Below are 17028 nucleotides of genomic sequence, written 5' to 3'. Positions count from 1 at the left end.
CATTTTTGTAGTAATTCCTTCATCACAGGAGGGAACGGAGAGTTAGAGGACTGAAAAACTTCTTGTCTTTCGCTATTTTATTTACTGAAACAACCAGCTCCCCTGCTGATGCAAATTGGGAATAACGGCATGACTGTACTCCTTCGGGAAACCTGGGGCCACCACCCCGGGCTGGACAGAGGTGAGCCCGTAGTCAGGCAGCGCTGGGTGCCGCGAGCCCATCCCGCCGCCGGTGCCGCGAGCCCATCCCGCCGCCGGTGCCGCGAGCCCATCCCGGTGCCGGTGCCGCGAGCCCATCCCGCCGCCGGTGCCGCGAGCCCATCCCGGTGCCGGTACCGCGAGCCCATCCCGGTGCCGGTACCGCGAGCCCATCCCACCGCCGGTACCGCGAGCCCATCCCGGTGCCGGTGCCGCGAGCCCATCCCGGTGCCGGTGCCGCGAGCCCATCCCGCCGCCGGTGCCGCGAGCCCATCCCGGTGCCGGCGGCGGTTCCCCCCGCAGCCCCCACGGCGGCGGCACCGCCGTCCCGCGCGGGCGGAGCGCGCGGCCTCTCGCGATGTTTCCAGGGCCCGGCGAGACTCGGCGGCGGCGCCGCGGTTGCCAAGGGCCGCGGCTGCCCAAGGTGAATCCCGGCGGGCCGGGCAGCGGCGCGGGCTGCGGGCAGGGAGCCGCCCTAGGGCAGGGCTGGACTGGACGGGGAATGCGGGCAGGGAGCCGCCCTGGGAGGGGCAGGGTTGGGCGCGGGGGCGAGCGGGTGCGTGGGGCGAGCGCATCCGCGGTGGCCGGGCAGAGCTCGCCCGCGCTGTCTGCGGTGGCTGCGGGAGGCGCTGGGCAGGCGTAGCTTGGGAGGAGAGCGGCTGCTCTCCTCGTACTGCAGGGGCTGTCCGGGAATCCTGCTGGCGCAGCCGAGGGACGGGCGGTAGAGCGCCAGAAGGGGCAGGGATTCTCACACTGCTCGCATTCTGGGAGCTGCTCCCCTCGGTTTGTTGCTGAAATTGACTCCTTGGCCGGGCAGGGCTTGTGTAAGGATAAATGATGGCGACAGCAGGCTCCTTCTGAATCGTTGCCTGAGTTGTGGGGGAGGATTTGCATTCGGGATAGAGCCGGGACCTTGCAAAGACTGCTGTAACTGGGCTTTGGGTAAAGTTACAATTTAGGGAGAAAACAGCCATTTAAATATTGCCCGGAAACTGACTGGGGGATATGCCTGCTGGGAAATAACCTCCAAAGCAACAACCGCCAAAAAAACAAGCACAACAAACCACAAACCTTTACAAATGAAATGTTAGATATGTGTATTTGTTAGTGATGACATAAGTCAGGTAAGACTTTTCAAGGTGAACTGGAAGTGGAGCTGCAATATTCTTATGATTTCCTTCTATGAATAACCTGAGGCGTTACACTGACTTCCAGCCAATATCTCCATACCTTGCACTTCTAAAAATGCCTGCTTATACCGAAATACTTGGTGATTCCCCCAGGGGATTAGGATATTGTCTGATGTTTATATTGACCTAAAAGTGCACTGACTTTGATTAAGTATCTTGAGATTCTGTAAGAAAAGAGGGCTGCAAATCAGTGGGAGGGATTACAAGGGATTCGGGGTGTTTTATTTGCTTGCTCTGGGATTAGTTTAATGAAATTTCTGGTGAGACAATTGAGTTAATATTGAATAATGATAGATCAATGTAAAATGTTCAGCAACTGTGCTACTTACCGCAAAAAAACCTGCTACCTTGAACTGTTATCTTTCATAGAAGAACTCTTCCAACTGGTGCAATATGGTGCCCTTTTTTTTTTTTTTCCCCTTTCCTGGTTGATACTATTTGATACTTAAACAGTAATTTACTCCATTGTCTTTTCCAACTGTGTATGTATTGCTTATTCACAGATACTTAGAGAATCTTTAATTTTTAATTCAAAAAAGTCAAATATCTCTGAGTAATTTTTTCCTTAAATAGGTTAGAAATATATACGCTAAAACTGATACTGAGGTTTGAAAGTATTTAATGGCATATAAAGATCGTTAAGCCATTGATTAATCAAGATAAAAAATGAGCTTGTATGTTTTTTTTTGCAGCTCTTGAAAATTTAACTGACATCTGTCTTCTGGACTTGATAGATGTTTCCAGTTTCTCACTGCTTCTTCTCCTCTCAGTTTTTTCTCAGCAGTTTCATTTAATTGACAGGTCAGGTCAGGTCACTGCTGTTGATTAGCACCATTAAACTGTTAGGGCAATTAAACTGCTCTGATAATTCCACCTTGCCCTTGCAAAAACTGGCAGCAACTGCTCTAAGTAGAGGGATTCCAAAGTCAGAACTGGGTAGTAATAGTGGATGAGAAGCAGATGAGAGACTATAAAGTTTTCTTCTCAGGATAAGATCATTACATCTGTAAAACCTTCCCTCTCTTTTATTTTTTTTTTTAGCTTATCATGTGGTCCTGTGCCTCTATGATGGGCAAGTACAAATAGGAATATTCAAGGTTTTCTTAATGTGATATCTCCTTTTCTTAATGTGATATAATTCCTTTAAGAATGTAATGCTACCATATCAGGACTTTTAGTGAAACTGATTTGATTGTTTTCAGTTTGTTTGAAGATAAGCTCTATCAAATATTTGTCTGTGATTGTGTCTTTTGATAGAAAATCCTGTTGATAACAGTAAAAAAGTAGCGATTTAAGGAATTTGTGCATTTCTTAGCATTTTGAGTAAAAACAAAACTGTGAGAGTTTCTCATTCCTGTTTGTTTTCTACAGATGGCTCATTTTACAAGTGAAGATGAAGCTCTATTACAGTCTATGGTTAGACAGTTGCTGCAGAGTGTGAAGGAAAAAATCACTGGAGCCCCATCAGTAGAATGTGCAGAAGAAATTCTCTTGCATTTGGAGGAAACAGATGAGAATTTTCACAAGTAATAATATTTTTTGCCGTTTTTAGTATTTTGAAGAAGTTGGTATATGTTAAACTGTACTGTTCTTGGGAAATGCCTACACTTCATTGCTTTGTAAACGTGTGTATATTTATACATATATAGATATTCATGTCACTAATCAACTCTCAGATGATGCTAATTTAAATAATAAAATTAGTGTTGCTATTTTCTAGATTTGCTTTTTTGTGGATCCACTCTTGCTAATACATTTTTACTGTAGTAGTAATTAACGAGTGTTTGTGAGAGACGACTTTACAAAGCTCTGATCCATGTGCACACATAATGCACACGTGAAAAGGAGCTAGAAAAACTAGTCATTGAAGACTCTGAATATATTTGACACCTGCTAGACAACATAGTCTTGTTTTTCAAAATAGAGTACTTTTTCAGAGGGCCATTTGGCTTCCATTTTTGATTGTTCTCTCTGGCCTATATTACTGAACATGACTATCTTATGTATCTATTCCAATTATTCTTTTAATTTGTTTTTTTAAATAAAGCAGAAATATATCCCCATCACACTTCTCTTAAATCAGATTTGACAGTGTGCCTTCACATGCATCTAGATTTCCATATCCTGTTCTTCTCTTTCCTTTCCATGATGTTATAACTTGATTATTTTTTGGCTACTTGGGAGATTTTTAGTACACATTTTATGACAAGCCAAGAGAATGTCAAGCTGAAATGACATGAAGACATTTTAATAAGAATCAGAGCTCTGTGACCTGACTTCTTCTGAGAAAGCTGGTTCCCAATCAGTTTTTTTCAGAAGTGGAACTAGTTACATTGTTTTAAATTTGCTTAGGTAATACCATTCCTTTGTCAGTGGTAGAGTTGGGTAAAAGTAAATCAGTGAAATAGAACTAGGGTTTATCTAAAATTTCACTGGAATTTTAAAATCTTGACACATGTGTTTTGAAGATTGTTTAACAGGTATTTTAGCTCAGTTTTAGTTTTTGTTACAAGTTATGTTGCTTTTACTCTTGTGAATTTTGAGTAGTAAGTTGCTGGGTGACAAGCATGAGAGTAAAAGAATTTTGTTGTAAACGACTCAAATTTGAAAGACTTGTAATTTTGAAATGAAAAAATTATTTAGAGAAAAAACAATATACAATAAAGCTCAAACAAAAAAAAAAAAATTGAAATTATTTCTGTCATTTTTTCTGAGAACCTGATAGAATACCAAGGGTGAAGGGAGTGAAGTCTGTAAGAGTTTGAAGCAATGCCTATATAGCTTTTCCTTTTACAGCAGTGAAACCTTGACATTCATTACTTATTCTTTTATGTTAGAAAATTGGTGATCCTAAAGATACTTTATTTTCATGACAGCAGTTTTAATTTATATTTAATGGAAAGTCAAATGATCTTTAAATTCAGAACATGAGGATTGCTATCTGGTGCTGCAATATTTCTGGAGATATTCTTGTCTTGTTTGTGACCCATGGCAGTGCAGACTGGTTTTTGTGGAAAGTCAAAGGGGTCATATGGTCATTTATAAGTGAGGCCATTTAAAAAGTTCCTCCTTAACCTATCCATCCAGATTGCAAGCTCTGTTATTAGTAGTGTTTGCTTTTGGACTGTCTGTCCAGTGTGCTCTAGCTCAGCTCAGCGTGTTTCTGCCTCATGCTTATTTTGATGCAGTAATTTTACCAGATTTTGAGGCTTTACTTTACCCTTTGTTCCTACTTTGATGTAGAAGAGACAGAAATGCAGGATCCTCAGAAGGCTAATAAAAAGGAAAATTGAATCAAGTAAAAAACTTCTCTGCAGTGGTAGACATCAGGATTTTAAACTATATAAGTAGCATGTTTTCTGTTATGTTAGAGATATTTTTAACACCACCCCAAGTGTGATTCCTTTGCAAATCCTGCCAGATCAGGCTGGATTGATTCTGCTTGTGAAGAAGTAGTATTGTCATTGCTGAAACACGTAATTGTAACAAAACATGTCTAAGGTAGAAGAATATTGCTGAAGAAGAAGACTAGAACCTCAGACATAAAAGTAGTAGTGTGAATTGTGATATGGTTACTGTATATTTCTGAAACTGCACATTGCAGTATCTGCAACAACAGATACCCTGAAGAGTTGCCCTTATAAACAAAGGGGAGACAGTTTCATGAAAGCTTTCATACAGTGAAGAGTTGTGTGCAATTTCACAAATTAAAGCAGAAATAAATATGTTTTGCATCTTTCTTGAGATGTATTTCTGTTACTTTCAATGAGAACAAGAATGGAAAAGTAGGGGGGAAAAAAATACTGACATACCTGATGGAACCTGAGGTAGGCAATCCAGTGACAAAGTATCTATCATTATACAGTTTTGCGTGTTTGATGTTTGTTTTTGGGGTTTTTTTAACCAATTTAACGTGAAGAAGTTGCATATCTGCTTTTGATGCAATGAAAATAAAATTATGCATCTACTGTTGCTATATAATTACTTTTTTGTGTATTTATGTTTGCCTTGCCCTTTTTCTTTTTTTGCCAAAAAGAAAAGTTGATTGATTCGGAGCAATTCTTTAGCAATTTCTATAGCTAATATAAAGTTGGAGGACTCAGTAAGAGTCTTTAGTTCGAGATCTCCCTCTGATTATTCTGTTCTTTTAGCAAGTGTCTATGGATATCTGGTCATAAGGCTGCAGAGTGGTGAATCCTTGAGTTTTATGTTGCTGTAATCACAGACGGCTGTTTTGTCAGTTTGTCTGAGATCTGTGTATTTTCAAGACACGTAGAATTTCATAGGCCATAGGTGTTGCCATATGCTCTAATTTATAAATTGTCTTTTTTGTATCTTCTAATTTTGTATGTAAAATGCATAAATAAATAAATATATGTATAACCAGACAGTTTATACTTTAAGTCTTAGACAGTTTTTACTCTGAGACATGTTCAGAGTGCTACAAGGAATGTTTCTTTTGGAATTTGAACTTTCTTGATACGCATTGTTTTTTGTCTACAAAACCTTAACTTTTTGTCTGAGTGGATTTTTACTTTTAGATGAAGCACAAAGTGAAATTGTGCTATTTGATAAACTAACCTGATTTTGTTTCTTCTGTTTGGTATTGTTTCTTCCTACAATATGCTAATAGTGACCATATTGAAGAAAATGAAACTGTAATGTGTTATTTTACAGTTTCGACGCTTATTTCTATGAAAGTCATAAACTCTTATCTCAGGGTAACAGATCTACTGGAAGAGAAGATAATACTTGATATAATGTTGAAAATGTTCCTTGGTGAATTCAACAAGATACTACATTTTAATTTTGTGTATTTCTTGCAGCTATGAGTTTGTGAAATACCTTAGACAATACATAAAAAATACTGTGGGACCTGTGATTGAAGAAGAAGCAGAAAAATGTACCTCTGCTCAAAATCAGGGTGAAATATCTGGCTATGACACACTTGTCCAACATCTTACTAAGAAGGCCCGTGAATCAAAAGAGTGAGTAATTAATTGATTTCCTCTTTGTCTTAGTCTGCCTTTCACATTTCCATTACATGTTCTGAAGAAAAAAAGGGATACGAAAACCAATAACAATTCTGAACCTGTAACCAAAGTCAGCACTAAGGAATTCAGATATTGCCACCCTACATTGCAATTTGCCATACTTTGTCTCACTCTGGAATTGAGAATAATTGCATTAAAAAGATAGGTAGAAAATATGTGAAATTTTTGAGGTATTTAGGATTTTAGGATCAGTGGTCATTTTTATGTATTGCAAAATAAGATAATAGGAAAATAGAAGTTAGAATGACCATTTTTCACATTATGGTGTTTGCATAATTTTGTTTCAAAGATGAGGACCTTAGGGTTTTGTGCTTATTAAAATTAGTAGAAGAAACTCCAGTGAACTAAACATGTATCTTATTAAGTTAAAATAAAAATTTGACATGCAGGAGGATATTAAAGCACAATATGATAATTTGTATTTATGGTAATTTGTATATTTGTATCTTTTGTTTTTAGGCAAAATAAGTAATTGCAGCATTAAAGTAAAAAGTGAAATAAAATATCAACTTTTTACAATAGGATGCTTTTCTGAAGCATTTTTTTATTTTAAAATGCTTCCCTCTGGATATTTTTTTTCGAATTTTGGAGATTTTAAAAAGCCTGGGTTTGTTGTAAGAAAATTATTTTGTGTGCATGACCTGTACTCAAGATCTTGAATCACGGTGATATGTTTGCTTCTACTGGTTCTGCTCAAGGTTTATAGCAAAAGAAAAATTGGATGTTGAACTATCAAAAACAAACAGTAACAAGGATGAGAACTGGCCTGTTTTCTCAGGGACAGATCCTCCTTTTTGGTGGGCTCATGTTGTTCTTTCTTAAGAACATCCCAAAATAGAATTATGATAGTGGTATTTCTTTGAATGGTTCTGGAAGGGAAAAAAAAGACTTTTATTGTAGTTTTAAACTATCATTAACTGAAGCATGTATGGTACATACAAGTTGCCTTGCTTGATTTGGATTCGGTATGCATTAATTTCTGTAAATTCAGTGAGTTCAGTTCCAATTTGCATTATGTCATATTCAGTTATTCATGATGTAGTGATTTTTTTTTAATTTTTTTTTTACATAGTGATTTTTGTGTTCTTATAAATTAAAATCATCTTTACTTTGAAGATACAGGGAAATGATGAATGCGTTGAAGAATGTCATGATGGTTGTGGTAGAGTCTTTGATTAACAAGTTTGAAGAAGATCGGATGCACGATAAGGAGCTGGCTAGTAAAGCAAAGAAAGAACTTCAGAGTGGCTATTACACAGACAACTGTTCTGATAGTGACTCCTCCTTCAACCAAGTACAATGGATTTTCTCTCTATGTTATGAATTAAGCATGATACTGCAAAATTGTTGAATTTCTGTCTGTGGAATTACCCTAGAGAAAGATAGTTTTTTTCCCATCTTTGTTACATCTTAAACCCAAATTATTTGTTTTTCTTTGAGTTTTAAGTACTAAGCTTATGCTAGCTACATTAGGCATGATATGCTACTTGATATCAGTAGGATGCCCATGTACTCCAAAGTACCTATCCAAATATGGTATAGAAAGCTAAAATCAGTTCATCGCCTAACTTTCTTGATTTTACTTTAGAATCTGAATAATGTGCAATTCATTTCCAGACTACTGTACTATGCTACATTTCTTGCCCAATAAATTATTATAAGGGATTTTTTTAAGATATAGAAAACTTTGAAGTGAAGCAAACAAAATACGTGATTTATATGTGTGATAAATCTAATATAGTGATTTCATTATCGTAAGTTTAACTTTGGGTAAACAACAGAAAACGTTTGGAATGTTGACTTCATAATAAAATTAGTATAAATGTTGAAGTTCTAATTATTAAAAGTGAATTAGGTATCAGAAAGACTGATGATTTTAATCTCCTACTGTTCAGTTTAATAAAATATACTGATGATCATTTTATAATGTGTATTACAGAGCTATGCATTCATGAGTCAAGAGCAATTGCAGCTGCTTGCGGATAGGCTTGACCCTAGTCAGCCCAAGGAAGTAAGTTTAAAAGTAGAAATGAAATGTTAATATAAATGAATGCTTATGGCATATTGGAGAGCATCCTATAAGAGTTCCTATATACCTAAGTGGAAACTTGTCTTTGTTGGTTCATCTGTCTTACCTTCAGTGCAGAAATTACTCTGCTGTGTAATATTTCATTTTTTGTAACCAGCTGGTTCAAAAACTAGTGTTGCAGCAAGTATCTGTTTTTTTTTTTTTTTTTGAGATCTATGTGGTATGGAATTGGCATTTTTAGTTTAAAAAGAAGTTGTTCCATGATAAATAAAGTTATTGAACATTATTTGTTCTGTATACATGTCCGTTGCCCTTCTTGATAACTTCTTTGTTGCCCTTTGAGTTACACTGTCACAAGAGAGAGATGCTTGCTGATTTGCCAACAACCTACTGCCAAATGATAAATAGACATCCAAGTTAGGTTTGCTGTCATATCAGTGGCAGTGCTAATTTGTCTCTCTAACCAACAATCAGCCCCAGCTGTTGGTATTTTTGAATCTTGGAGAAATACCAGTTTGACTGTTCTGTCTCGATAACACTTGTTGGGGCTTGTCTGGAGTTGGAAAAGACATGGTTGATAGGAGCTGATACAAACATTTAATGGATTTTATTAGAAAACCAGATCAAAAGTCTGATTCTACTAAATGTTATTAAAATGTCCTAGAGTTTCTTTCAGTAAGATGAAATAAATTACTAGAGATAACAGTTGTCTATGAATTGAAAGAAAAAAGTTACTTGAAATTATTTAGAATGCTGATGAAAATTCAGCAGAATAACATAATGTCTAATAACTGTGTCAGCTTCTCCTAGCTGAGAGCTTTAGAGAGCTATATTCCCCAACAGCAAAATACTTGATTACAGGCAGAAAGTAGAACATAAACCTTGTATCCAGTATTGAAAACCCATTTAAAATGCTTTTATTGCTTCTTCAAATGCATGCATTTTCCTCACTGTGATGTAGTGTTTTGTCTAAGTAGCCATAAAAAATACAGCAGAAGATAAGTATTTGTTATTCCTTATCTATTCTGCAGCCAGGTTCTGTTCCTTCCTGTCCACCCACCCTCCCTCTGACTTGTAAATTGCGTATTTCAGTGGCTGCTGTGAATGGATTTTTGGTGTTTATCTTTTTGACTGCTCCAGGTTCGCCAAGAGGCTTTGCAGACGCTGTGCTTGGCCCCTGCCTCTGATATCCTGAGCTCTGAGAGTTGGCCAAGTTTGCGTAAGCATCTGACAATCTCTCTGGCAGATCCTGATGCAACATTCAGTGTAAGGGAATGCTTTGTATCTAATAATCAGATTTGTATCCAAAGAAAAGACTACCAAAGAGGTGTTAGAAGTTATATATGTATTATAAGTAGTCTAGCAGGGTTCAAGACATTTTATTCTTTGTGTGTGAATCACATAAACTATTTTTTGAAGTAACAAATACAGGATTCCAGTAGATTTAAGTTTAAAGGACTACAACAGGCTTTCAAAAGGTTTTTTAGACACCAAAGTACAAATCTGCATTTCTTTTAATGGCAGTGAAGACCTTTAAATTTCTTTTAGCAAAAACACACGTAAAAAAATGGACAAAACTGCTCTGTAAAATAGGTCATGTTAATATTTCCTGCTCAAGTCAGTTTTATGCTCCATGATGATGAGAAAATGATACATAGTAGTATTACACAGGCAGTGATGAGGAAAAGAAATGAAATCTGCTTAAATGGCTTTTAGATTATTTATTATGTCAATTAAATTTCTTTACTTCTTCAGATTTTAAAGTGAATACCAAATAAATTGGAAAGATGCCCCAGATGGTGTCATATATTTCTCTTTCACCTGAGAAATTTCTTTAAAACAGTGATAAGTCACTGATTCTTAATGGAAAAGTAATGTTCCTTGGTCTACTTTGTAACTCAGTGAGGTTTTGCATTGGTGCTGTAATTCGAATATTTGAATAAAATTTCCTTTGAAGTGGAGATTTCTGTAATCATTAACTATATTTTTGTAAAGAATGTTTAACATCTGCACAGATGTTCATATCAATAGTATGTAATATTAAGAATAATGATACATTGATTATTTTGGAATTATAAAACACAGCTAATTACTAATACACTACTTGCTTTCTTCACTCTTAGGAGAAAATTCTTAGATTCTATGCAAAAACCTTTTCTTCTTCTCCATTTAATATGACAAAAGAAGTCTATACAAGTTTAGGTATGTACATTTAATTACATTTCTAACTTCATGGGTCATGTACTTTTTGAAAAGTTAAATTTGGTAATGAAGACTGTATAAGACAGTCTGTTTTCTCACGGTTATCATGGAGGTAAAGTGTTTTTTTTTGTTGGGTTTCTCTGTTTTTATTTTTTAGCAAGACACTTGGAGTTGTACTTTCTTTCTGGAGAATATTCTCTTCATATTTCAGCTGGTCTGGATGTATCTAACTCAGATGTAAATCGTTTACTTAAAAAGGTATAAATGAACCTTTTGTACCTTTTCTATCAATACTGAAACATTGTGCATTAATTATTTTTAATTTGAATAATTATGTCTTCAGGTTCGCCTTTTAAATGAGTACCAAAAGGAAGCACCATCTTCCTGGATTCGACATCCAGAAAAGTATGTCACCTTGAAAACCCTGTAACTGTTTCTTAATTTAATAGTTATTATCATAAAATAAGATGCATGTGATTTTAACAAAGGCTTTATTGCAGGATGCACAGTGCTTGGTCAGTGACAACAGGGGAAAGAAAAGTAGAGGGTGGGAAAAGTAAAATGGGAAGTTGCAGAGGAGTAATCATATTAAGCTCTTTTTGGAGTGTTCTAAGTACTTTTGAACAAAAAATAATTGGGATGCAAGTGTAATATTCAGCACTAAAAAAGTGTAATAACTCAGGAGAATGTAGAGGCATATTAGCTTTATTTGTGGTATTACAAAGAATTAATGCCCATACAAGATCAAGTTCAAGATAATGCTGTTGGACTTATGATTTATCTGATCAAGGTTTTATGAGATATTTGTTCTTGAGTATTATTGGTGGAAGGATTTCTGTGATTTTTTTGTTTTCAATCCATTTTTTCCCATTTCTGTCATAAGGTACATGGAAGAAGTAGTGGAGAGTACCTTGTCACTTTTGACATTAAAACACAAGCCTAATCACCCTGCCTCTCCAGATTACTTGAGTCCAGTGCACTTCTTGGCTCTGCTAGATATCAAAGCAGTGTGGTTTAAGAGGTGGACGGTAAGCAAACAACCCAGAACCCAACAATACATAACTTGTTCATGTCAGATATTAATTTTAAAAAGTTACATTTCTGACATTGTGGACCTATTGTGTCTTGTAGCAGCCTGTACGGTGATTAAGGAAGTGCAGGGTTTTTTTAGACTTTTATGTCCACTGCTTTTCAATACTTTCCGTCTCAATTTCTGTTAATTTGGTTGTTTTAATGAGATTTCTGAGTATTTTCTGTGCTTTGTGACTTCACTTCCTTTGGTAGAATTGACTGACAGCTGCCAAAAGATGCAAGTATTTTTTGGAAGAAGTAATGAACATGAAAGAACATTTATATATTACACCCTGCCCACAACTTGCTAACTTCAATGGACATTAGAGCTTTTTCCAGCCTACTGTATATAAACTTACAATTTAAGATTTACTTGTCAATTTCAAAATGCATAGTTTAAAATTTCTGATTTTCTGTTTTAACTAAGTGTTCTATTACACTTTTTTCTAATGATGTAGGTTTTGTTGGTCATAAATGACTGCAAACAAAAGTCTCAGTTGAGTATAATACTGGCTTACTCAAGCTGGAGTTCAATACATTGAGTAAATACCGTATATGGGATCCCTATTAGAACAGAATCAGAGATAATTTCTACTTTTTAGTTAAAAACCAGAACATTTCTTTGCACTTGACATTACATCTTCTTTTTCATTCAAGCATGCATATTACAGCAGAAGAGTGGTATTTAGGCTTCTGGAAAGGAAATATAAATCCTTGGTAAGTGCTTCTATTAATATACTTTATTGATTATATATTCAACCATAGTCTGTAAATAAAATTTATTGATAGAACCCAGGGTGCTGACTTAAAACTGAAAGAAGGTAGATTTAGATTAGATATTAGGAGCTTCTTTTTCTGTGGGGGTGGTGAGACATGGGAAAAGATTGTGCAGAGAAGTTGTAGATGCCCCTTCCCTTGAACAAATGTTCAAGGTTGGTTGGATGAGGGTGCAAGGTGTCCCTTGGAATTGTTTGGAACTAGATGATCTTTAAGGTCCTTTTCAGCCCAGACCATTCTACAATTCTATGGATTACTGAGGCAAGTTTATTTGCAATTTAGTCTTTTTATGCACATAGTGGAATTTTTTTTTTTTTTTTGTTGGAGCTATTCTGTGTTCTTCAGCTAGATAAACCTTTTGGATTTTTAATTTTTTTTTTCAATTTGTCTTTGCTTAAATATATCACTGATAAATGCAAAGAAGTGTATATGGTCAGATCTGAGTAAGGGGAATTTGGATATTTTATTGCAGGTGTGTACTTAGGGTTATAATTTATTAATTTGCTATGTTTCATTCATATTTAGAATTATTTCCAAAAAAAAAGCATAAAAATGACAAATTGTGCATGATAAATACCATAAATACACTGTACTAAATTTGGATTTTTGATGAAAAGAGGCTAAAAAATATTCCATTGTATTCTCTGAAGCATTAAGGGTTCAAAGTCAGCAAGATAAATCAAACTGGGAATATATATTTAGTAATAAAGCTGATAGTCCTATCATATATTTTGTATGGGCAGCTTTCTTTACTGAGGTAGAATTTTCATTGTTTTTAATAAGATCACTGTATATGTGAGATCCATTCATATAAACAGGACTTGGCTATGTTTTGTAAAATTTTGGCTATGTATTATAAAATCTTGTCATACAAATGACATCAAATGTAAAATATATGGGAATGATAAAACCTTAAGATAGAGAAAAGGATGCAGACAACTATAAGAGATCTTTTCTATCTGTGTGCACAGAATAAAGCATAATCCATGCAACAAGGAGTTTACAATAGAAAGTCCGTGAGCAGGGTAGTCTAATCTAATTTATAAGCACAGGGTGAACTTCTGATTAAGGTTGGAGGGTTTTTTATTGTGCAGGTCTGTGTATTTACACTTAGGAATAAATCTTGGCAGCTCCAAGCTGTAATGAATCTAACTATTCTTCTCAGATCATAAGAAAATAGAAACAATTGACTCTATCCCAGCTGAAATTAGGACAATGTGTTTGGGTTTCCTTGCTACAACCATGATTATAATTTTGAAACTTTTATATACCTTGATTAGCTTATAGTGCTGTGACAATGATACACTACCAAGAACAGTAATAGCACCTGACAGCACCTGGCAGCCAAACCTACAATTTAGTAAGCTTATCAAGACAAAGTTTTTCACGTGGAAATTTAAAATCTTCCACAATAATGACAGTAGGGCATTCACAGATTGCTATTGAGTTCTCAAAACACTTCCACATTCTCTGTGCTCTTTTTCATAGACTGTCTTTATGAGTATAGAGCTAGTTGTGTGATAATGTAGTAAGAATGGTGGTATATTTTATTATCCTTGTAAAATTTTGCCTCCTCTTGGTTAATCCCTTTAAAACACTGAAAAATGAAGTCATTAAGGTGAAATGGAGATTTAAGTTCTTATGTTACAGGACAGTACTTGGATACAAGAGAGAGTGAGAATTATGTGAATTGTGAAATTGTGGAATATCAGGTACTTTATTATTTTCTGCTTTATTCCACAGATTAATGCAGCAGTCCAGCAGTGTCTTGATTATTTTGAATTTTGCAAGGCAGCGGTTAATAAAAATTCCAAAGTCAGTGACTTTTCCCAGCAGCACTGTAGTGAGTATCTTTGTGTGTCTCAGATTATATGTGCATACATGCTCTTTGGGTTTTTGAGCATGCAGAGGAAGACATTCTATCTATTCTATTTCTTACCCAAATGTTGTATGACTGTCTTTTAAAAGAAAGCTAATAGTAGTGGTTAATTACTTAAGCGGTCTTTATGTACAAAATGCTTGTGTTGCAGGAAGTAGTTAGGTACTGTAAAGTAAACTACAAGAGCAAAGTTGTCATTTTTTTGCTTTATTGTTACAGGTGATATGCAGAATTTTTCTTACTCTGAACCAGAATTGCAATACATCTATTTTGTTCATTCATTGTGCCTCTTAGGAAGATTGTTGATCTATAAGCAAGGCCAGAGTCTCTTTCCGGTACAGCTGAAAAATAAAAAAGGTAGGGAGAGAGCTGAGGAAAATGGAAGCTGCTGAGAAAAACTGAATCCATTCTTGATACATATTTATATATTTTCACTGCAATATTGTGGACATTGAAGTACAATTCTTTTTTCACCAGTTCTGAGCCTGGAAGGTGATGTGTGTGTATATATCTGTATATGAGCATCTACACATAAGTTTTTTATTCTTTGATGGATGTGGTTGAATGGATTGCTGATGTGTTTTACTTTTAATATATTAATTTATTGTTGAAGGCCAGTTGGATTAGTGTGTAAGTGATTCAGTTTTTCTAGATGTGAGTAATAGCTTCTGTCAAACCATTTGATATAATTGGTTGGAAGAGAGACATGTCCACGGACCAAAACTTTTTCAGGTGTGAAAGAAAAGTCAGTATTTCAAGCTAATTGCAAATTGAAAACAAGTACTCTGAGTTTAATCTGTTAATTAAGATAAAATAAAATTAGAAGAAAAGCCTGTGGAACAGAGGTGTTAATAGGGACACCGGATATGAGATGGAAAAGCTCTTGTTGGTCAGCCAGAGAAATCTACATTGTGCAGGCTGGCAGACAGAATTGTGTGAGGGCAACTGTAGCATTTCATTGCTTTTAATGTCTTTATTAATTCAATGTAGAATTCCAAACATTAATGGATACTAGTTCTGCGACTTTTCTTTTGTCCCTCTGGCTAGAGGATCAAGACTTGATAGATTCAGTGTAGAGAGCAGTTGTGAGTAAGAAGCATCAACTAATGAACTGCTTTTGTCATTTATGCATTACCTGTGTAACACCCCTCCAGCAGACATCCAGGGATGGTGGTTGTTTTTCTTTCCTGTAAAATGTAACAACCTTGCCATTTCTCTTCTTAATAGTATCCTTCTCAGCTTCTTAGATGGCAACTCTTTCCTCACAAATTGGCTGATTATTAATATAATTACATTGAACTTGGAGTAATTATTTCCAACTTGCATTTAGCTATATTTGTGGTTTTTGTTTCAGACCTGAGAAAGAGCTGTGTGACAGGCTCTCTCTTTTTCTGTTGTTTCACTTTAATAGGAAGGTAATTCTTTTTTTCTACAGCCATGTATATTCAGTATTTTCAAATGTTGGCTGCCATTTGTTGCAGTGAAAGACATTGTAAATTTCAATTTCTAAATTGAGAGCAAGATCAAGTCTTATATGTTGATCATGAAATACTTTAGTAGAGTCCTGAAGATATGTATGTCCTTTGCTTTATCATTTGTACATATTTTTTTTCCTCTATATAGCAAAGAATTATTTACATATATCTACAAAATCAATTTTTTATCTAGAAAATTAAACTTAGTCTTTAATTTACATAGCACTTTCTTTTTTTTTTTTTTTTTTAATAGATAGTGTATCCATAACTGATGTGTTGGTATTATTTGCTCAGCTTATTTATTACTCTCCAAGTTACCCAAAGACAGATTTGGTAGCAGATACAGGTAAATACTTTCTTTTCCTTATGTGCTATTATATTTGGGTTTAATGAGGCATATGATAACTCCTTTTGCAATTTTTAATTTGTGTCTGTTATTAGTGCAGTTTTTCTCTTCCCTTCCACACTTACCCTTTCTTCCTCCCTCAGTGTTGAATTAGCACTTAACAGAATTAATAATAATTCAGAAGCAACTATGTAAGTCATATAGGGATATTTGTGTAAGTTAAAATATAAATAAATATTTATTGTGTTCACCAGACAATTATTCTCCAGAAAGTCTTGTTATGGAGATTCTGCAAGTTTTTTGTGATCAAACAGGATGTGCTGCAGAATGTTTGTATACAGACGCAGTGATAGATGCCCTACTTCATCCTGTTCAAAGTTTGCTGAGTGGCACAGAGGTTTGTAATAATTGCCCAAATGATTTTTACATGTATAGAATATTTTCTATGTAGAAGGTTTATTTACTCACATAATATGGTAGCTACTGAGGTATTTTGTACATTTAACTGTCACAGTGTGCATTGAATAGTTTAGTCTGTTGCTGTGATTGATCTGACATGGAAGTCTTGTGAACAGTAGCAAAAATTGTGCTGTAGTGAGACTGTTTCCTTGGGAAAAAAACTCACTGCTTAATTTTTTTTAAATTGGTTTTGGCTTTTTTCTGATGTCTTTTGGATATTTCTTGGATGAATGTTTTCTCTACTTTCTAATTGAAAGGCAACCCACTTTTATTTTTAAATTCAGTTGGTTAGATGTTCTTAATAACTAGTGTAAGTAAAATATAGAACTCTCCATGGGAAGTTATTTT

At 35.6% G+C, this 17028-nt stretch overlaps 1 protein-coding gene across 3 annotated transcripts in view; it reads left to right on the top strand.

Annotated features, from left to right (window-relative positions):
- Window positions 1-522: 522 nt before the first annotated feature.
- TBC1D32 (TBC1 domain family member 32) overlaps window positions 523-17028 on the top strand; it is a 72239-nt gene continuing 55733 nt past the window's right edge. The window contains exons 1-15 of one of the 3 annotated variants that reach the window (XM_079299332.1): window positions 523-622; window positions 2760-2914; window positions 6215-6376; window positions 7559-7736; window positions 8382-8453; window positions 9612-9737; window positions 10595-10673; window positions 10831-10931; window positions 11017-11078; window positions 11557-11701; window positions 12402-12461; window positions 14265-14364; window positions 14620-14757; window positions 16129-16221; window positions 16476-16618. In XM_079299332.1, coding sequence (XP_079155458.1) covers window positions 557-622; window positions 2760-2914; window positions 6215-6376; window positions 7559-7736; window positions 8382-8453; window positions 9612-9737; window positions 10595-10673; window positions 10831-10931; window positions 11017-11078; window positions 11557-11701; window positions 12402-12461; window positions 14265-14364; window positions 14620-14757; window positions 16129-16221; window positions 16476-16618 — 1680 coding nt within the window. In that variant the 5' untranslated portion in view covers window positions 523-556. Of the gene's footprint in view, window positions 623-2759; window positions 2915-6214; window positions 6377-7558; window positions 7737-8381; window positions 8454-9611; window positions 9738-10594; window positions 10674-10830; window positions 10932-11016; window positions 11079-11556; window positions 11702-12401; window positions 12462-14264; window positions 14365-14619; window positions 14758-16128; window positions 16222-16475; window positions 16619-17028 lie in introns of those variants that run through there. The other 2 variants (XM_079299333.1, XM_079299334.1) reach the window with 2 other exon arrangements.

This window comes from Erithacus rubecula (assembly GCF_903797595.1).
Source record: "Erithacus rubecula genome assembly, chromosome: 2".
NCBI classification, from domain to species: domain Eukaryota; kingdom Metazoa; phylum Chordata; class Aves; order Passeriformes; family Muscicapidae; genus Erithacus; species Erithacus rubecula.
This window is presented reverse-complemented; position numbering and strand designations above follow the sequence as displayed.